This window comes from Mauremys reevesii, linkage group 1, assembly GCF_016161935.1.
Source record: "Mauremys reevesii isolate NIE-2019 linkage group 1, ASM1616193v1, whole genome shotgun sequence".
In the NCBI taxonomy this organism is placed as follows: domain Eukaryota; kingdom Metazoa; phylum Chordata; order Testudines; family Geoemydidae; genus Mauremys; species Mauremys reevesii.
This window is the reverse complement of record NC_052623.1, coordinates 144,161,717-144,184,724: the sequence shown is the minus strand read 5'-3', so window position 1 is coordinate 144,184,724 and position 23,008 is coordinate 144,161,717. Positions and strand designations below refer to the sequence as shown.

At 37.1% G+C, this 23,008-nt stretch overlaps 1 protein-coding gene across 5 annotated transcripts in view; it reads right to left on the bottom strand.

Moving 5' to 3' along the window:
- The window catches only part of CNKSR2 (connector enhancer of kinase suppressor of Ras 2), a 368,883-nt gene that overhangs the window by 134,944 nt on the left and 210,931 nt on the right, over positions 1-23,008 (bottom strand). For 4 of the 5 annotated variants that reach the window (XM_039540992.1, XM_039540999.1, XM_039540984.1 and 1 more), the window contains exons 9-11: positions 17,963-18,109; positions 4,935-5,068; positions 868-1,079 (exon numbers count right to left, since the gene is read on the bottom strand). In XM_039540992.1, coding sequence (XP_039396926.1) covers positions 868-1,079; positions 4,935-5,068; positions 17,963-18,109 — 493 coding nt within the window. The remainder of the gene's footprint in view (positions 1-867; positions 1,080-4,934; positions 5,069-17,962; positions 18,110-23,008) is intronic. The other variant, XM_039540974.1, reaches the window with a different exon arrangement.

The window sequence follows — 23,008 nt, the reverse complement described above, 5'->3', positions numbered from 1 at the left end:
TTATTGATGTGTGTACACACACACACACACACACTTGCACACTCCACATTACTAGATGAAGCTTTGTTGTAACCATATTGGTTCCAGCTTACATCAAGACCTGAAGATGAGCTCTGTGGAGCTTGAAAGCTTGTTTCTTTCACCAACAGAAGTTGGCCCAATAAAAGATGTCACCTCACCAACCCTACGGTGTAGAGGAGTACTGAGTAACCTGCATGCTGGGACAATATATTAACTTCAAGCCACGAGTGATCTATTATAATTAAAAAGTTGTTACAATCCACATACTTTAAGGTAAGCAAGAATTCACATAATGTTACAAAATGTAGGCAATCAGTCATACTTCATTTTTGGAAACAGAGGAAAACCACAGGACAGTTCTTACTAATATTGCCATTTTTAGAACCTACGCAACATATGTCATTATGCAGGGAACGACTTGCATCCTGTATCCTTGTTGTAAATAAATTGGTTACTGGCTGCTTTCCTTACACAATGGTACTCAAAGTTATCTCCTGCATACCCTGGGAGAAGTTGTAAACTGGGTTAAGAATAGTAATCCAATAATTTGGAAGGTGAAGCTGGTAATATTATTAAGTACAACTTTCTGGACAGAAAAATTGTTTGACAGTCATCATAAAGAATACGGAATTGGACTAATCTCTCATTTTTTATGCCTTAAGTCATTCAGTAGGGTTTTTGACACACAATATCAAAAGCTTTTAGCCTGAGATCTTCCCATAATAAAATTCATAGAAAATCAGATTGATACACACATAGTTTCTATTTCAAAAGGACACATAAACCAACAAATCTACTAAAACTAAACAAAGGATTTGGATTATCCTTATTAGAACAATGCCATACCATACGTTGGAGTGCTCTCTCTCCTCCCAGAGCCGCCTGTTCTTCCTTTCTCATATTCATAGCAGTATAAGACTGCATCTTCTTCAACCACATTAAAGCGCTTCCGATATTCCTGGTCAAGAAATGAATTTGGAGATTCGGAACCCTTATGAACTGGCTTGCCCACTATATGTCTGCCAATATCATCACATGGAAGATTTCCTTTTTCATCCCTGCAGTAAACAAGAGAGATTTTGAATGAACTGAAATAGGACATTTTTTTTGTCTTGAACATTTTTTTAAGAGTGTGGGTGCATATAAATATTTATATGACCAAGAAACAGATAATACTGATCTTTGGGGGTTGCACTACTATGCAAGCTGTTCCATATAACTCTGGCAATTCACTTCAATTGCATCCTGAATTTACTCCTTCCTAGTCTTAAATCGCCTGAATTCTGGATATGTTGCGAAGCCCATCTATCATTCTTGGTCTTTTGAGAAGGGAGGTGGACAAGAGGGCTTAGATGTTCTGCAAGGTAAACTACTATTTGGATTTTTTTAAAACTAGAATTTTCTTTTTTCAGATAAGGAGATGATGCTTGCTTTATTCTTTTATAATTTATTTTTAATCTGTCAAAGGCTCCTGGAGTCACGAATAGATGACTTTATGTTGTAAATAAAAATTGATTAAATATACAGAATCCAAGTGTGCCACTTAGTGGGTCACCAACAGCATCTGCATGCCTCAGATTGTCCTTCAAAGTTACCCTTCAAAAAAAAGATCCAGATCCTGTTTAGCTTTTGAGTTGTGATAGTATATTAATGTAGCAATAGCCACCAAGAACTCCATGAACTCCTTAGCTTGAGTGATGAAAAGATTGTTTCTGGAGTTGATAATCCCGCATTCTATCCCTACTTATGATGAAGTCCTGGGTGACCACAGGATGAGTTAAAATGACTTCTGAAGTCCTAGACCCATCTAAGACAGCTAAGCCCCAACCTTTACTGAAGCTGTAGTCACAATCAGCAGATACAATAGTCAAAAGAATAGCAAACTTCACACATTCATTCATTGGGGAATGAATGTAGTCTCTTTAGCTCCAAAACCAAAGACCTCTACTATAAAGAAGAATAGTTTCAGTTAGTTGTGGTAGAGTTTATAGCCTCTTTGCAGGCATTGTAAAGAGTCTGGGATCACAAAAGGAATCACCTTAAGCTCAAATTTTTGGAGCTGAAGTTCCTCATTTCTAACTCCCATGCCTCACATATGCAGTTCAGCTAGAGACTCTGGTGGCCGTTTGCTGTCATAATTTGTTACATACTGACACCCAACTGCTGAATATGAACCTGAGATGTTCATGCCAAAATTTTGCTTCACTGCATTTGGTGTGGGAGAAATATATATAAGTATTCGCTAACTGTACCTATGAAAATATGATGGATGGGTAACTCTGTTCAAATAGAATATATGAATTCTAAATGACTGTTCCACAAAGAAGATAAACTCCAACATTGTTCCAACTACACATTCTCTAGTTTCATTGATAACTCTTGTCTCTGCTGTTTGTGCATATAGTCAGACCCAAAGGTGGTATGGCTACAGAGATATATAATATACATTGAAGGAGTGAATCCCTATTATTTTCCAGTAGCAAAAGAATTATTGCTTTTGTTGTAGTCAACCAAAAATGCACACAGTAACCCAGGAGAGCGACACCAAGCTATTTGATGGTACACAAAATAAAAATGAAGAGATGCATAAATACATATAATTATAGACAAAAGACTGCTAAAATGCCAGAACACATCTTTCAATCAAGTCATATTATGCAATATATTCTGTGATGGGTTTCTGAAGTGAACTACCATTCAATAGGATTAAACTGACAAAAAAATTACAGAAATGCACAGCTTAATCATGCAATAAGCTTAGTTTTTTAGGTGCAATGAACTGATAAGTAACTGATATAGTATTTCATTAGTGTCGGTCACACACCAACCCTACCATAATTTATTGTTTTTATGTCTAGAATAAATCATATAAAGGATGCATTTTCAAATATCACAACTTATGTGATAGATGGGTTATCAGCTGTTGAAGTAGGACTGCACATTAAAAATGCTGTGCAAAACCTATTCATTTTCTCATTTAATAAAATTAATATAGTAAAAGAAACAAAGCTAGATGTGCAATAAGCAATTTATAGGCATTAATTCTCTGAGCCATATTTGAATCTCAGTGTCAAAGATAAAAAGTCTATAGTCTATAACTATAAGGTTTACATCTAAAGAGAAACCTGAAGAACTCTGACTGCTTTATGTGCTTTTCTTTTAGCCTAAAGTGTTTAGAATTAAATCTTTGAGGCCTGAAAATAATTTTTCTGAGGGTACAATGTTCTTTCAGTAGCACTTGCATAGAGATATGGTGACATCCAGTTACAAGATGAATTAACGACATGTTGATTCCCTATGGGCATTTCAAATAAATTAGAAGAATAAATCCTTAATGAGAAACTACCTGTATTGTCTGTCATTTTTTAAAGACACAAATTGGAATAATTGTTTAAGCAGGGGCTAGCTATGTTGCATACTACATAAAGTGGTAGCACATAGCATTTTTTCTAAAAGTGAATGATAGACTAGATAAGACAATGGAGTGACCAGGAATGAATTACAAAATTCAATTCATGGCTTCATAGAAGAATTGTGACATCATCAAAACCATGAACAAGAAATTCAGTATTCTGACTCAGAAGGTCTTCAATATCTCTGGAGAATAAAGGATTTCTCATAAATGCACAATTCTCTTCCCCTGCCAGTTTAAGCTGCCATTCACCTCACCCTGGGATAAACCATAAGAAAGCCTTGTCAGCATCAGGCAATACATCTTATCAACTGGCTGGAAGGGTCACTGTTGAGTGACTCTAATCACCCCTAAGGAAATATGCACATTGTTCTCCCAACGTAGCCCAGTAAATATAACAAAAGACTGCCAGGAAAAAAAAAAGGCTTTTAAATCACTATTTGGTCATATAATGTTCTACACACACTAATACCAAAACATTTTAAGAAAAATCTGTTCCTCTGAATTATGTTCTCTTGCTATTCTCACTGTGTATTTTAAGGCATCTGTATTGCTTACAATGCATATTTTACAAATGTATTTATATGCTATAATATCCATACAGAATTATTGGAGAGGAACAACAGAGTATACTGCAGTAGCATACTGAATTGGATGAGTGGTAATAGGACAGTGTGGTAAACCGAAGGATGAATCTGCTGCTGCTCTTCTGACTCCTAACTGGAGGCTGACAGCTCAGTCAGAAGGAAAACGTTCTGTGACACAGAGGAGGACAGATGGAGAATTGAAGGGACAGTGATGAAGGTGGCTGTTTCAGCTCAGAGTGGCATATATATTTATGGAACAATTGGGTAGCTACAGAATATAGAATGAAAGTCATACCTCAAATATTGTCCTAGCAATTTGCTCCAATTATGTTATACAAAACATATCTAAAAAAAGAATTACCATGGCTGTAGAAAAGTAGCAATCCATTGCAGTAAGAGCCTCTCCCTTTAGCTCAAGCTATAGAAATTCACATTTTTAGCTATGGAGTATCCCAGTTCAATCTCTGTCACTGGCTCAGATGGCAGACATCACAGACACAAAATATTCTTTCTAGTTTTGCTTCAGGGTTCAAGACAATCTTTCACTACTAGGGATTAGGATGACACCACCATGGGGCAGATTAGCCCACATCTACCTACTCTGAGGGTCTTGCACCTTTCTCTGCAATAAATGGCGTGGACCACTGCAGGAGGCACAATGCCCGACCAAACAGATCATGGGTCTGATTCAGTGTAGTCACTCTTATATTTCTAACAACTAGTCGAACTCCATGGGAAAATATCAGAGGCCTCATCCTCCAATCCATATACATGAATACATACTTTCAACAAGTGTAATAATTTTTCTTATCTTTAGCTACTGTCTTAAATTTGTTTGAATGCTCAGTCTTTTACAAATGCCATTCTTTGTTCATAAACTGTAGGAACCTGCAACATCATCATTAGCTTTTTACCTGGGAATATAAGGCTCTGCCGGAGGAGGGGGTATGTAGAGATCTTGGAGTGCTGAACTGTCTCTTTTAGTGGGTGTGCTGATAGTGCTGGATGGTGTAGCAACGCTGCTTGTAGGACTTCTAGGAATAAGTGGCTGGTTAAAATAAAGAGAGAAAAAAACCCACATGGGTATCTATTATATCTAGCATATTCTTAGTTTCACATGAAAATTAAAATTAAAGACAAACTTTACATATACTGACAAAATAAAACCTAAAAATAAATACTTTTGATATTATATGGTTGTTTTAAACTATCTGAAAAACTATTCAGATTAAAGAGAAGGGATAGTCACAAACTATAAAAGGGACATGAGTTATGCTTGTGAAACAGACTCCTCTTCACATACTTTCTCCTTCTCTCTTGCTTAGTACAAGCTACTCTATTGCCAGTGCCCATAAAAATAGTCATGTAGGGACACCACTCGAAGCTTCACAAATGTAAGTTACCCAGAAGCTAGTGACTTGTTTAAACTCTAGTTTTTACAATAAAGATTGTATAGGTATGTATTAAAAATATGTCATTTAAATTAAAAAATACCAGCCCTATTATGTAAGAAATATCTGTGGAAGTTTCGGTTTTTCTATGGCTTTGGATACTGCAGCTCCAACTTCATATCTTTATATGCAGAAATATTATGATACAGAGCAAATGGGAGTCAATTATTCTTCACTCTTCAGGGCACATTTCCACCAAATAACACTTCATATGTTTTTGAGCTTTTTCTACCCTACCCAAGCCTTAGTCTGGCAGTGAACACCTCCCTTGCAGACTATGCCTGGGATTCTAGTTACCATTCCAGCCTGAGCTTGGTGTTCTCTCTCTCAATAGCTCTGATTAACAGCCCCATCAGTTCTCACATCTCTTTCTCTGAGTGTCAGAGAAAGAAGTGCAATGAAGGAAATAAGAGACATGCCAGTTTGCTCAGCCTCACAATATTTCTGCTGACTAGCGTTAAGTTTGAGCGTTTATGCTAACTACACTCAGAAAATAAAGCAAATGCCATTATTTTGATCCATGCTGAGGAATTCTAATATTAAAAATGTGTTGGTTTTGATTTTGTTTTGATTTTAAAGTGCTCACTCTCCTTCCATTTGTTAAAAATAAATGCCTTGAAGAATAAATCTTACAGGCTTGGAAGTACACAGTGGTCACGACAGCTGTAGATTCCTCACGCACATCAGTGCTTTAGGACACAACTTTTTCATGTTGTACTTAGAACAGAAAAGCTATGAGCTCAGGCTAAAAGGACAGTATGCATAGAAAACACTTCTGCAAGCTCTGTAAAGAATAAATTGTGACAGGTCAATGGGGCACTTCTGTAAAGAGTAATCAGCTCTCCTTCCCCACATATTAATCATGACACCTCTGCAGTATACCTAGACTATAGCAAACCCTGAGGGTTTAATAACAGACCTTCTTCCAAATTTTGGCCTTCTGTAAGACAGCAATGAGCTGCTGTCTTCTTGCTAAATCAATTAGACTTTTCAATCTTTCACAATAGTAATTGGATACATCAAAAACTGTCTGCATATTACTGTAGTATTTCCTTTTTGCATCTTTAAATACTGTTAGATTCCTGTGTGCTTTTTAGGATATCTGAAACATCCTACAAACATGAAAGGAAATCCTGTGCCACAGGCTAACTTCAAAATGTTACTTGAGAGTGATATTGTGTTAGACTTCATTCTGGAATTTTTGTTGGTCTAATGTTAACCTTGCAATGTGTTTTTGGAATATTAACTTTATGATCACTTTTAAATCCTGTCCTGCTAAGTCTTAGTGAAAGTGACCTATAACCTTTAAACAATGACAAATTGAAGTGTTTGCTAATTTTTTTTGCTAGATAGTTATTCTAAAACCACTAGAATAAACGTGAGTCCCTCATAGTCTGAATCTGTAACAAAAAAAGAAAAGAAAAGAAAAAAAAAGAAAAAAAAGCGAACTACAACCTCTCTTTGGGAGGTTGGGCAGGGAGAGAGACATACAGAGGAAGGAACAGATAAAAGACCATATGAGTATTAAAAACAAGCATGAGCCTGACATCCATTTCAGGAATTCTAAAAACAAAAAACCCCTTTTGACCTAAGACGACAGAAATCTCATCACTGAAGATTTCAACCATGAAAGCTAACTCTGAACCCCTGAACCATCTACTAAAGCAAAGTATTTTATTTCCTTTCTAATGGATGCTCAGTATGGGAAGTGCCTTTTCAGGCTTACTGAGTGTGATGAGGAGTGAAATTTCCTTCCAGGCCACTGCCATTGGGGACCCCAGTGGCCTTGATTCACCAGGCTTCAGGTGCAGGGAACTGGCAAAAAGTTTCCCTGTGTGTTGGCCTAGATGACCCTCCATGTTTCATATATCTTTGTGAGACAGACCCAGCTTCTGATAAAGCTTTTTTTGTTTCAATCTGGCAGTCCCGCAAGAATCACTTCATAGCAGGTAGTACATGAGTCCAAGATTTGGTTAAGGCAATTCAGGTTTATTAGTTGGTTTGCTGTTCAGAGCCATTCTGATAATGGGCTCTGGATATTTGATGGGTTAATGATTCTTTAAGAATGAGAGATTTCAGTCTCTCCACTGTTCAGCTAAGCCAGTGGAAACTCTGATCTTGCCTTGGAAGACGTTATGTTCAGTCCATCAGAAAAGAGTGTGTGTGCATGTGCACACATCCTGCTGATTGGGGTTGGGTCTGAAGATAACCTGAGGGAAATCCTTGGTTTCCATGTTGGGCAGGTGAACTTGGCCTATGGCATCAGAGTTGTTTTTTGAGTGAATTCTCCAGGGATCTGAGTGACTCTAGTGTCTTGCTGGACAGTAGCTTAGCTAGCTCTCCCAAGATAACATGTTTTCTTTTTTAGAAGGTCAAGAACTGTAAGTAGAGTCTACAACATCAAGCACAATGCTCGGTAGCACTGTTCCAAAATAGATCTGGAAGTGTCCTACCCTTTGGCTCAGGCTGTAAAATTCATCTGTTCAGCTTATTCCATAAAGCAAAGCAGAAGAAAAACCTGGCAGTGTGCATAGAAGCAGAAGCCCATTTTTAAACCCAGGAATGGAAAAGTGAAACAAGTTGTCCCTGCCAGATGTTTGTCACTGTTTTCAACAGATATGACAACAACAAACCCTTTAAAAATGTGTTCAAATTGGACCACCTGGCAGTAGCTCTGCAAGCTGGTACTTCTTTGTGGTGGCTGCCATCTTGTGTTACAGAAGCTCAGCTTTCATTTAAAAAAAAGAATTAATAATAATTGGAGATATACCAATCTCCTAGAACTGGAAGGAACCTTGAAAGGTCATTGAGTACAGCCCCCTGCCTTCACTAGCAAGACCAAGTACTGATTTTTGCCTCAGACCCCTAGGTGGCCCCCTTAAGGATTAAACTCACAACCATGGGTTTAGCAAGCCAATGCTCAAACCACTGAGCTATCCCTCCCCCTCAATTAAAAGACTTTAGGTCCTTATGGTTGTGAAGAAAACCTTCCAAATGAGAAGTAAAAGCAGCTGATAATGGGATGAATACCAGAGCCTGAAAACAGTTTGGAATAATAGCTGTTAAGTATGAGCTGCTCTCACATTGCAGCTCAGTGGGGTGTTAAACTTGATGCCTAATTCTGACAATTGTCAGAATGTTCAGTGTTTAAACCTCAGAATTGTGGATGGTGATCCAAGCATGCAACAAAGGAGGACGACTAAATGAGTGGCATAACATATTAGCGGCACAAGTGAGTAGAGCTTTGATTGTAGCCAGAGTCTTGCAGAGTACAACTACTTTCATCCATTCACTCTCTCCCCACTACATTTAACCATCAGAGGATCTCAAAGCATTTTACAAATGTTAATAAATTAAGCTTCACAACATGCTTGAAATGAAGGTAAGGACAATCTGCAATGATATACATCGTTTCCCGCACAACCGGACTTGCAGAATCTAGAAGAAAGCAAAATCTTTTTCACTTCTGATACACAGAAAAGGAAGCAGTGATCTTCTCACTAAGATCCTTATAATAAAGGATACATTACAACAAGCTGAGGCATCTACTCAAAACATTTCATGCACACACATACACATGCTAGTGCCAGACACAACCAATGATGAAATACACTATACTCCCTCCAAATATTTCATCTTTGGTTTGTGTCTGGAACTAGCATTTTCACCTAATTATTTCTCTATCATTGCCTGGAACTTTCAATGCTACAATCAGTGCCATTTTGTAGACTGGGAGGGAGTGCTCACCTAGTAATACTATTAAAATCCTTCCATCTCCAGAGACCAAACACATTACCCATTGTATGCCTTGGTCTGATAGTGAAGTTCAAAGTTTACAGTTAAAGTGAGGATGGAGAGAGAAATGGTGATACTGTGTGTGTCCCCACATACAAACACATGTAAACATAGAGATCATAGTAGTCAAGCAGTGATAAACAAACTCTAGAAGAAAGGTATATAACTTTTAAAAATACAAGTTAAACCAACACAGAGTTTTAGGTAGTAATATTTTTTTACAGTGTCTTCATCAGTAAACAATTGTGTTTTGGACATAAAAAGTAACAATTTATTGAATGAACCATTCCCAATAAACTAAATTGTTTACACATTTCAGTCTATTTCAGCTTGCAACTAAGAAATGAAGAGGTAATGAGATATTATATAAAAAATTCAGGCTTTGTAGGAAATCTGGTCAGAATCCATTTAAACAACACTAGAGAGAGTGCCAGGCTCCTATGTAATGAAAAGACAACTAGGCAACTAAATATCCTACAGATTGCAGGAGTTTATTTAAATTTAATGATTAAAACTGTAATTTCATGAGTTTAATCGCAAATAACTGACAAAAACAGAACAAAATGTTGTCACTAGAGGAATGCAGAGGCAATATAAGCAAATTAACAAAGGGCGGGGGATGATAAATAATCAAAGTAGAATTTCCTCTCAAACCCAAGGTAAGGAAAAACTTAAAGAATGTAAGAATGGCCACACTAGGTCAGACCAATGGTCCATATAGCCCAGCATCCTGTCTCACGACAGTGGCCAATGCCAAGTGCTTCAGAGGGAAGCAGCAGGAAGAAGAACAGAACAGGAAATTATCGAGTGATCCATCCCCTGTTACCCATTCCCAGCTTCTGGTAATCAGAGCCTAGGGACACCCAGAGATGGGGTTGCATCCCTGACCATTTGGCTAATAGCTATTGATGGACCTATCCTCCATGAACTCATCTAGTTCTTTTTTGAACCCTATTACACTTTTCGACTTCACAACATCCCCTGGCAACGAGTTCCACACATTGACTATGTGTTGCGTGAAGAAATACTTCCTTTTGTTTGTTTTAAACCTGCTGCCTGGATGATCCCTGATTCATTAGTTATGTGAAGGAGTAAATAACACTTCCTTATTCAATTTCTCCACACCAGTCACGATTCTATACACCTCTATCATCATCCCGTTTAGTCGTCTTTTTGCCAAGCTGAAAAGTCCCAGTCTTTTTAATGTCTCCTCATTTGGAAGTTATTTCACACCCTTAATCATTTTTGTTGCCCTTCTCTATACATTTTCCAATTATAAGATATCTTTTTTGAGATGGGGTGATCAGAACTGTACTCAGTATTAAAGGTGTGGGCATACCATAGATTTATATAGTGGCATGATGCTATATTCTGTCTTATTATCTATCCCTTTCCTAATGGTTCCTAACATTGTCAGCTTTTTTAGCTGTCATTGCACATTGAGAGATGTTTTCAGAGAACTATCCACAATGACTTTTTAAAGATCTCTATTCTTTCAGCAAAGAAGCTGGAGAGTTGAGTACAGCAAAGTGAATATGTAACCACAAATGAAGTTCTAAGCCTCAGAACCTTGCATGATGAGCTACTAAAAATCCTTTACCAATAGCCTTTAGTAGTGCATAGAATAGTACAATACATTATTTAAAAATGAACAAAATCTGTCATCCAAATACTCTAGATCAAAATGGTGATGACTAATAATAGATTAACACAGAATCATAAATCATAGAAATGTAGGACTGGAAGGGACCTCGAGAAGCCATCAAATCCAGTCCCTTGTGCTGAGGCAAGACCAAGTAAACCTACACTATTTCCGAAACGTGTTTGTCCAACCCCTTCTTAAAAACTTCCCTTGGAAGCCTATTCCAGAGCTCAACTACCCTTACAGTTAGAAAGTTTTTCCTAATATCTAATCTGAATCTCCTTTGCTGCCGATTAAGCCCATTACTTCTTGTCCTGCCTTCAGGGAACACTGAAAACAACTGATTCCAATACTCTTTATAGCAGCCCTTAACATATCTGAAGACTATTATCAGGTCTCTCTCAGTCTTCTTTTCTTAAGACTAAACAGGTCCAATTTTTTTAAACCTTTCCATGCAGATAAGGTTTTTTAAACCTTTTATCACTTTTGTTGCTCTCCTGGGCTCTCTCCAATTTGTCCACATCTTTCCTAAAGTGGGGCACTCAGAACTGGACATATTACTCCACATGAGGTGTTACCAGTGCTGAGTAGAATAGGACAGTTACCTTCCATGTCTTACATACAACACTCCTATTAATACACCCCAGAATGATATAAGCCTTTTCCACAATTGCATCACCATTTTGACTCATTCAATTTATGATCCCCTGTGAACCACAGATCCTTTTCAGCAATACTATCAGCTAGCCAGTTATTTCTCATTTTGTAGTTGTGCATTTGACTGTATTTTGCACTTGTCTTTAATGAATTTTATCTTGTATATTTCAGACCAATTTTTCAATTTGTGAAGGTCATTTTGGATTCTAATCATTTCTCCAAAGTGCTTACAACTCCTCCCAACTTGATTTGATCTGCAAATTTTATAAGCAAACTTTCCATTCCATTATTCAAGACATTTATGAAAATATTGAATAGTACCAGACCCAGGACTGACCCCCTATAGCAGGGGTGGCCAACCTGAACCTGAAAAGGCACCAGAATTTACCAATGTACATTGCCAAAGAGCCACAGTAATACGTCAGCAGCCCCCCATCAGCTCCCGCCCCCCAGCGACTCCCACCTGCCAGCAACCCCACCAGTCAGCACCTCCTGCCTGCCTCAATCAGCTGTTTCACATGCGCAGGAGGCCTGTGGGGGACGGGGAGGAGCAAGACTATGGCAGGCTTGGGGGAAGGAGCAGGGGCCTTGGGGGAAGAGGGGAAGTGGGGGCAGTGCCTGGGCAGAGCAGGGAGTTGAGTAGTGAGCACCCCCCGGCACAATGGAAAGTTGGCATCTGTAGCTACAGCCCTGGAGTCAGCGCCTATGCAAGGAGCCGCATATTAACCTCTGAAGAGCCGCATGCGGCACCAGAGCCACAGGTTGGCCGCTCTTACCCTATAGGACCCCACTAGATATCAGAGTGGTCAGGAAAATTCTGTCCATCTCTTAATAAACATTCTAAAGTCTGGATGCTGATTACCCATTTGGGCCTGATCCAAAGCTCACTGAAGTCAATGAGAGTCTTTCCATTGACACCAGTGGTGCGCACAGGGCCCTCATAGCTTAGCTGAACCCTCCAGAAACATCACTCCCTGCTTCTCTAGTCCCGCTATGAGCCTGAAAGAGTCCAGTCTGGATCAGGAGTTTTCAGCAGGTTAGTTCAAATTCCTTTTGGCCAACAGCACAAGCACATTCCAGGGGCTAGAGGTAGGCTTTGTAGCTTATCCTGAAACAGCATGTGGCAGTTACAGCCCCTGCTGCTGCCTATTTTAAATTCCATGAGCTCAAAAATCTTCTTCTTTATTAACTTTCACCTCAGAGGACAAAAGTATACCTTGGAATGCTCAAATTGTACGGTGGGGAGCCACTACTAGGGAAGCCCCAGAAATAATAAAAATGGTGAGGTCAGGAAGAAGAGTGTAGACTGAAACAGAAGGTATGAGATACAGCAAACTTTTAAATCAGCAAACACTCTAAATCTCAGAAGGATTGTTCTAAGGATAGAGAAAGTTTGCACAGTTCTAGTTCTCAGATAAAGTATTCAACTATCTCAACTTGTGGCAGAAATGAAAAACAAAGGTTGAAGATAAAACGCCATACCTGACAAGTCTAATGATTGTCAAAAATATAATCATTATGATCTGGAATGTCATTTTAGACTCTACACAATGAACCACAATAGCAATGGAAACGTAGTGGGAAAAACAAATCTAGTAAGATTCATGGTTGCATTCATGACATGTTAGCATTTATTGTATGATCACATAATAATTATTATTGCCAACTGCAAAAAAATCTTAGAAAGCCCCAATGTTGTAGCTGCCTAATTCAAGTTTTATAAAAAATATACATTGAAAATCCCTGTAATTCACAAATTATGACATGATAAAAATGTATAAAACATAGAACTTTGATAAGCCACAAAAAGGTGGAAAATATTAATTTATGGAGGTTTAAACAGAGAGCCTTCAGGTGTCCTTCGCTGTCAAAAAATGCCCTTGTTTTAAACAGGTATAGATCAAAATGGATGTTTTTTCCTCTTCTGATGTTCATTATAGTTCAAGCTATGCGCACACATGTACATGGGCTGGGACCTCATTATATGATGTTGTGCAATATATAAAGCCATATTCTAGTCGGCATTGTTCTGCATGCTGAGTCATATTTTTGCACTCTGGTTTCCAGCCTGCTACAGAGATTTGGCATTTTTTTTATTTTACTTTTTTACCTCTCAGAGATATTTTCAGAATATAATAATTGTGAAAAAACAAATTAGTCAATGTCTGCTAAAAGAAGGAAACCAAATGAAGGAGTCAACAGAAAGTTCCATTTGTTAAATGTCACTTGCACATTATCAATAGCAAGACACTTACAACAGGAACAAGCTGTGGAAAATAAACATATTGCATTCACAAAAATAAGCTTGTGGGACTCATAGTTTTTCAGATTTGCCAACTGGCACTATCAACAAGCCCTTTTCACATCTACAGACCTTGAACTTTTGGTTGATGTATTACAAGTTTAGAGCACTACAGGAGGAGAAAAGTTTTTCAGTGGACAACAGGTGGTTAACAATATTACCAGGACACATTAAAAAAAGCTTAAAACTCTCACAACTCCTGTCATCTCCTGCACTGAAATGATTCATATACCACAGAGTCATTAGTAGCACTTACACAGTGCTGACGCTGGGGTACTTCATCTAGCATTCACCCATCTTATTGGCATACTTAATATTGCTCCATTAAATCTTTGATTTTTTTAATCTTGCTGCAAATGACAAACTTTCATGTTCGTACATACAATTATCAACTAAGCAAGCAGAGGGCAGTTTAGTGACTAATGTGTCAATATTATTCACTCTCTGTTAGAACTGTGATTTAAACGGTTTCAATTACAAGATCCCAATGTAAATGAGCCCCTTAATTTAATTTGCTGAACCATTTATGCCTCCAAAGTTTGATGTGACATCTATTAGAGATGTTTGCTGATGCAGGCGCTTGCAAAAACTAAATCTTTGTTTCACTACCACTGCTTCTTACATTTTGCCAAGTCCCGCTTTCCCCTCCAACACTCAATACTATTTGATTAATCTCTGAAATCACATTTTGCCTTTTTCTTCTACTCACTCCTCTTGCTGAAGTTAAATAAAAAGCTAATTTACAGGCACTAAGTCAATAACTAATTAGAACTTCCTCTCCATACCTGTTGCTACTGATATATCTTCTTATATTTTATGCTTTCACAAGACCTTATTTCGGGGAAGGATTTTATTATTGCTTATGTGTGCTGAAACTGTTGAACAGTTTTAGCTTTGAGATGATTGCACACTTATAACATTCTCCATTATTTAATGACATCTTGATATAGCAAATATGTTATGGTTCAAAAAAAGAGACTATGGAGATGTTCCTTTTATCTATTTATGTTAACATCCATTTTTCACCCTCTCCCCATAGTGAGTCTTTTCCACTGCCATTAAACAAAATATCAGCTGTCTGTGAAACTAGCACATACAGGTCTTAGGAAACACAAAATAGCAATTTCTAATTACAAAGTGTAATTTTTGGAGTAAACTGTGCCCTGGATAGTGATATTAGGATTTGTAGAGAAATGAAAATATCATCAGAGTAGTATGGATAATCGATGCAGATATCTGATGCTAATCAGTTCATACTTTTGAACAGCTGTGAGAGTATGGCACATTTTTTGCTTTTATATTAATCAAAATTTGCCATAGCTATTACACACTTATTCAGTATTTGAGCTTTAAAATTGATTTAATCTGGGGCCAACTGATATTCTGTTTAACTCCAATTTGTTTAAGTTAACAAGACAGATCTTAGCATTACGCAGATTCTGAAATTTGTCCTACTTATTGTTGAAACTTTTTCTACAGAAAATAATTATCCCTCGCTTTAGAAAGCCATGGAGTACCGCAGATACATACACATATATATACAAACACGTGAAAATAAGATTCCTGGCTTTTTTTTAATGTCATATCTAATAAGACTGTAACATATCACCATGTCATATCAGGTTTGTATTTATAGCATTTTAATAGGATTTCAGTTTCTTTTAATCAAAATATCCTCAACAACTACCAGTATTTCCTATACTATTATTGTAAGAAAAAAAGTTTAAAATTTCACTTTAAAAACTGTATCTGCTCTGTGTCATTCGTATGCTAAACTGTAAACTAGACCCAAACTGAACAAATTAAGAGAGAAGTGAATTTTCATCTCTGCACTATAATGCCTTGTGCACATGAAAACCTTTTCATCTAGTGATTAAATTAAGTTTTTGAGGTGAATTATAGGCCTCATGCTTGCATATTGGTGCATGCGCATTCATTAGGGCCATCATTTCAGAAAAATTCAGGGAGTAGGGGGCAAAGCTGTGTCACCATCCATGCTTCCTCCTTCTCACTGAGGCTACAGCTGCTTGTGAGGAGTTAGGGGGCCAGTCCTACTCTCAAGGAGGGTGTGTGGTGGCCTGGCCCTATCCCAGAGAGATGGGAAGGGTGCAGGCCTCAAGAGGTGTCTCACACATGGCTGGCCTGGTGCAGGGACCAGGCCTCTTCCTGCTCTTCTTAGACCTGGCCCAGGCCACTGCCGCTGCTACCCATCCAGCTAGTGGGGAGAGGCAGGCGGTGTTGATAATGGCCTGCTCCCCAGTGGCTGCCACAGGCCTGGGGGAGACATCGCAGCACTGAGTGGGTGAGGAACTATGAAAATGACGGGGGGAGGGAGGCAATTGCCTCCTCATCCCATAACAAATGACGTGTCTGATGCACATATCACAGCAGCAGAAGCATATCAACAAGGGAAGGCTGGTGGCTCATGTACACTGCCCTGACATCAAAATTTTCAGGGGAGTTTAATGGATTCTCACTGCCATGTAAGAGGACTCAGTGAGCCCTTTAGAGACTCATGCTGTCTGCTCCCGCCCCCACCCACCCAGTTCCTTTGGAGTAGCCTGTCTCCTCTCTTGATTTAACTGCACATTCATGTGTCTCCACTACTCCACTATCCCTTATAAAATCCTGCTGTGGGATCTTTAGTGGAAATAGTCTAGTGGCAGACACTCAAGTAGAGCCAGAACCAATATTTAATGAAATGGACATAATGTCACCAAAAAATACTAGAGAAAATAGGGTACAGTCTCATTTTAAGCAAAGATGTGTATTTTTCACTGATGGTTATATTGTCAGCAAAAAACTTTGATAAAATCACAACTTTCAAGTAAGTACATTCATATGCCCATTGTCATGCATACATATTTTCAGTTATATACTCAGATGCTGATCAGCCATTTATTGGTTGAAACTTAATGCCACATTTCCATTGAGTACTTCATGTTTTAAATGCTAAGACAACTTAATCTTTTTAACAGTTATTCAAGTTGAAAGACAATGGTATATTTAACCATGGAGGTGGGGTTGAGGAGGAAGTGATGAATGGTTGCTTTTATAAACCTGTTAGCATTTTAAATGGCAAAGAAAGCCACTATCAGCAGTGGCATTTCCACTTCACAATATGACTTTTTATTTCAATGAACAGTATTAATTTCTAAATTAGACTATGTTTAAGATAGGATACTAATCGCTTTTAAGAATGCAATTTTTATGCAAGGAAAATAAAGTTCTTCCTAGAGATTGTGTCCCAACTGAAGTGAAGGGGAAATACACTATTTTTCAGCTTTCATCAATTGGTAAAATGGTTTAATCAGTTTGGAGATAGATTTTTCTGGATTTTCTAAAATTTAATTATTAGGAAATAAAGCTATCACAGTGATGTTTTATACTAAAGTAAAACACTAAATTTTTGACTAAACTATTTCCATTTTTGGCATACTGTAGTTTTATTAAAAAACAAGAGAAATAAAGGGTCAACTTAGACCTTCTGTAGACCTGCACATATTTTAAATACTAAGGAACAGATCCTTACAAATAATTTAGGCATACCTTTGCTCACATGAGCAGACTTCAATGGGACTACTCAGTGGAGTAAAGTCATGCACTTTTCTAAGGTCCTGATTCACATAATATTTAGGCACATGCTTAAAGTTGTGCACTTGATTAAGTACTTGGCTAAATTGAAAAATAAATCACATTTTTTCTCTATTTATCAAATATGCTGCAATGTAACCTAAAAAAGAACCTAAACTATAATATAGCAGCTTCCTAACTATGCATAGAAAAATGAATGGGAGCCCTCAAACAGTTCATGTACATTAGAAGTATTACCCTGCGGTTATCTGGGATAATTTTTAAATACTTCCAAACCACAAAAGATCTTGTGGATTGTCTTTTCATTTTAAAAGGTCTAACTAATGGATTTAATTTCAGCTGAGCCTATGAGAACAAGCTGTGCAGATATCATTTCACAAACAAGTTTTCAAAGCATACAAGATTAAATCCATATGCTGCTGAGATGAAGCACAATAAAGCATCACTGAGATAATCTATAGTTAAAATGATGGTGTATGACTTATGATTAAGCTTCATTACCTGCAGAGCAAGGGGCTTCCATCTCATATTTTTCAGTAAAGCTGGTGCTGAGGTAAGCATGCTCTGAGGTCGCTTTTTCAAAGTTAAGATAACACCACTCGGATCCTCTCGTAGTGCATTCACCAAATTTTTCAACTGCCACCCCACCTGGTAACCAGCAAAATCATTACAATAAAATTGAGGTACAGTATTCAAGAGGTAATGTTCCCTTCTTAATAATAACATAACAGGTTTGTGTATATATATATTTTAGAAGATTAACTCTGCAAAACTGTCAAAATTACAGTGTTAGAAAACATGCCAACTAAAATAATACTTATTACAGTACACTAAAATGGGTATGTACCATTTCAGCTATTAGAATGAATAAACTACTGCTCCTCCATCCAAAACACACAGTTTAATCTCATGTTGATTTTTAAACTAATTATAACTGATCACTGATGTATTTCCTTAGAGGTTAAAGGGTTAAAAGGACCTAGCTTCTATCTCATACAGTCTAACCCACAGTAACATAATTTAACTGCACATCTTATGCTTCATAATTACTGTAAACTCTACTAAATATATGTTGCCATACCTCTACTCTTTAAAAATGCTAATATTATACTATTAATATGACTGTAAACACCATTAAAATATTACTACTTCAGTCAGATGCAAGCATAACAGAGTTCAGTTAAGGCTTCTATTCTTTACAATGCTATAAAATAAATTTAAAGGGCTTGTTAATTTAAACACCACAGCTTTTGAATTTTTATTCTAAATAATTTCATCCATTTAAATTACAATAAATTAATAAATGAAATTTAATCTAGCTACTGTACTTGAACATCAGTTCAAAAATAAATTTTCCCATTTACATTACAGTACTTTGCAAATATTGTGAAATATGACACTTGACGAGTGTGAAAAGACTAATTTTCCTTTTCTTCTAAATACTTGATAGATTTTTTTTTGAATAATTTGTTGTACATAGCTTTTGAAAAAAGGAAAGTTGTTATGGTACACAAGTTGAGTAAGTTTTTCAAAAGTGACTAATGATAGATTTTAGATTGCTAGTATGGGACACCTTAAAGATATCTGATTTTAAGAGAGCAAGCCCTCAGTGTATTCTAAAAAATAATAATAAAAAAAAAATCAGGCCCCGTTAAGGTGTCTCAGATTGACCGCCTAAAAACGGAGGTACCCAAAATCGCAAGTCACTTGAAAATCTTAGCCTATGTGTTTAGAAAGCAGAAATCTTAGCCTATGTGTTTAACATATTTTACATCCCTAAAGTCTGGCTCTCCTTTTCTCATTTTAAACATTAATAACTATGTTTTCTCCTAACTTTAAAGGATCATGATTAAAAATATTCTTAATTTTGTTCTTTTTACAAGAAAATTTTCTAACTGGTATATGAAATTTCCAAACCTATGAAGTGAATACACATAGTACAGTGCTACCTCTAGCATGCTGCTACTTATGGAAGGATAAGATGGAAAAATATCAAGAAATGGAGCACTGATGTGTCCTTCATTAGTCTAGTATAGCAGTAAAACACATCTTTATGTTGTTTCCCTTTTACTTCAAGGAATTTACTCTTGGGTGCATGAGAACAAACTAAGACTTACTGCAAAACTGGTAACCACATTTATGCTGCCAAGAAAATAAGGGTAATATAAGATGCTCAAAATATACATATTATTTAGCTTGTTCATCCATTATGCCAGATCACATGTTGATTTTTCCAATCACCAATTATTTTCAGAGCTGCTGATCTCAGATTGGCATATTGATCAAAGTCAGCAACAGTGCCTATGTCAATGGTCTTCAGGCACAGGAACGCTGCCATCATCATTCTTCATGTGCTACAGTGAACCTAGTCATCCTTTCTCGGTACAGCAAAATGCATTGCATGAAATGTTAAATTCTCATCTTCTCTCCACCAAGGTGTGTTTGTACAGTATATCAGTGTAAACAAGGAAGCAGAACACTGACATAATTGCTCCTATGGAATCCCTTCTGGACTCCACACTGGACTTTTAAGCGTGGCTGGAACTTTATATATATAAATAAAGGTATACATATATACCTACACACACACACACACACACACACTCCCCTTAACTTCTTCACATATGTCCTTTCCCAGTATTTTTCAATCCAAAACCACTACTCATTTTGCTATAGTACTTTGAATAAAACTACACATATTTATTTATCAAGTTTCGTAGAATACATTCTCCATCTTGCCATAGTCTCCATTTTACTTTAATAATATGTGTAGCAACTAGGTTACCGAATAAAATTTAAAACTTTTGGTTCTGAGTACTACTATCTTAAGAAAAACCACTTTGTGTGTCCATAATGGTGCTTTCTGATTCACATGGATGTGTTCAACATTTTGTGAGTTTTTAAGGACCAAGGAAAGTTACCACCTTGAACATATCTGTAATTTCATTCTCCTTTATGCTGCCAGAAAGACTGAATTAAAATTCTGACTTGTTAAACACCTCTCTATATGTAACCCACTGTTAATTTTAATTCTATAACAGTGCACATCAACTGAAAAGATTTCTGTGAAGGATCCTGGTGCAGAATAAAGCAAAGCTAAGAGTCTTGAAGAAGACGATATGGTGCAAGTTACAGAGTTATGGCAGTAATGCAAAGTTCTTGACATATAAGTTGGAATGAGGTCTCATGAGAGAATCATGCCTTGTGCTTTAATGCCATCCCCTTTCTAAATATAACAGGCAGAAAGATATATTAACTGATTTTTTGGTTATACTGGCAGGTTTTTAAAAACTACTTAATGCACATTTTCAAACTATGCTGAGATGAACACTGTCCTCCCTTTCCTGGGGTACTTTCAAATAAATGGAAGATTCTCTAACCTTGAGTGAGAATTCTGGGGATTAAAGAAGAACACTGAAAATTATTAGGCATTGTACATTCCAATTTAGATTCTCTGAAGCAAAAACAATTTTATTTGACTAAGATCTTTCCAATGAAAAATTAGCTATAATCTTCAAATGAAGTCCACCTTCTGCTTTCATTGATCCCCTTGTAAGAATCTCACTTCTGGACCAGTCAGTCCGCACACTGTTTCATCTCTCTTGAATAGAAAATACTAAGATTCTTGAGGGAACAAGACAGCTATCAGACTGGCAAGGATAGATTAAGGGAAACTGCTACTCAGCACTGATTATCTCTGGGAAGCATAAACAAACCAATGATCATTGTAAGACCCCAGCAAAACAGAATAAAACAGAAGTAGCAATACAAACTGAACGATAAATTTAATTTTATTTTAGTGGAGGAGGGGGCGATTAAAAGTAGGAAGAGAAGGGGAAGCATGCCTGAAACTGAAAAATGTCAGAGCAAGCTATTCTAAAGGCACTGGATTAAAGCCCTCTTCCAAGTAAACTAAAGTTATCTTCCAGGATCTCTCTTCAAGATCTCCCTGCTACCATCACCCCAGCAATTCCCAATTTCCCCTTTAAGACTTCAGACTTTCAACAACCCTAGGAGTCTAGGGCACCCTCACGTCAGCGTAGGCCAACAGTGGGATTGTGGTTGGAGACAAGACAGGAGGGTAACTTGGCTACTTGTAGTCCAGCCTTTCTTTGTGTGACACAGTACACATATTTTGTCATCAAAACTGCTTTGTTCTTTTGATCCTGCTGTTGAGAGAGGCTGGATTGTTTCTTGCAAGGCCTGCCCAAATTCCAAGTAGCTATCCTCCTACTTCATGCAAAGCTAGCTGATTTGCTGCCAAAATTGCTGTTTACTGCTATTCGCATTTATTCATGTGGGGAACTGTGTAAGCAAGACAAGTCACCTTACATTAGACAGGAGAACTAGCTGTCAGTCAAATCACTGAGTACACGCGTATGAACACTGGATGGGTCAAATTTTGGGTGATACTATTGGGACCCTAGTATCTTCACCCACAATATATAATCACATTAGGGAGAGGCAAAGTCTAGCCCATATGACATAATGCCTTTGTACTTTCAGTTTTCCCATCTATGATATACGCTCTCCTTGGTAAAGCAATTTGAATTCCTTAGATAAAATATGTTTCTAACTGCTTCAAGGAAAGAATTAGAAAAGTAAATGAAAAGCAGTCACAAGTATTACAATTGTCTCCAAAATTCTGTATAAAGAAGCTCCTTCCAAATTGCCCTAACACACACAAACCCATGTACCAAAAAGAGGCACTTCAGTGCTAATTATTCTGTGGGCTGCATGAAGAGGAACATATATGTATTTCGATAAGTCGATTCACTTACCACCTAAATTAAATTCAGGGCCATTTATTTCTAAATTTTCATTACTATACAACACTAAATGATTCTGTTTCAGTTTGTCTTGTTTACCTCAAGATCTACAAAACAACAAACCTAATCTGGACACCCAATGTTGCTATATGCAAGACTTTCCAGTTTTCATTTTATTATGAGACAAATATTTAAAAGGATATAAAATTACACAATATTTTGCAAAATAAGCACAGTGTGGCAAAGCTATGTTTGAGCTTTCAAACTCAGCACTGAATTTCCTGATTTCTAAATATTGCGTTAATACTAGCTTCTTGTATGGAATTTCAAAATGCATTAATAAAAGTCAGCTAGTCAACATGTAGGATTTGACCAAAGAGCAGGAGTAATTTACAAAGCAACAATGTTTTTACACCACCATATTTAATGCATTTTATTATCTTAAATTCTGTGGATTATCCCATGTTCTGTAAAGAGGAAGAATAAACAAAACCAACAAAAAAGACACCAAGGTTTTAGTACTTAGTTAAGCATTCAAGGAAAGGAGAATTTCATTTACAGCAAACTCCTTTATTTGAATCCTGTTGAAGGGTTCAGAGCTGGTTTCGTTTGGATGGGATTGCTTGGGTTTGTTTTAACACATTGTATTTCAACTCATGATATGACTTAAGAGGCCTACCTGTCTACTTTTAAAAGTTAAGATTAATATCGAAGTAACTTAAAATTAATTTACAACATCAATTTTTTTCAATGTGATCTAATCACGGCAGGTCTTTTT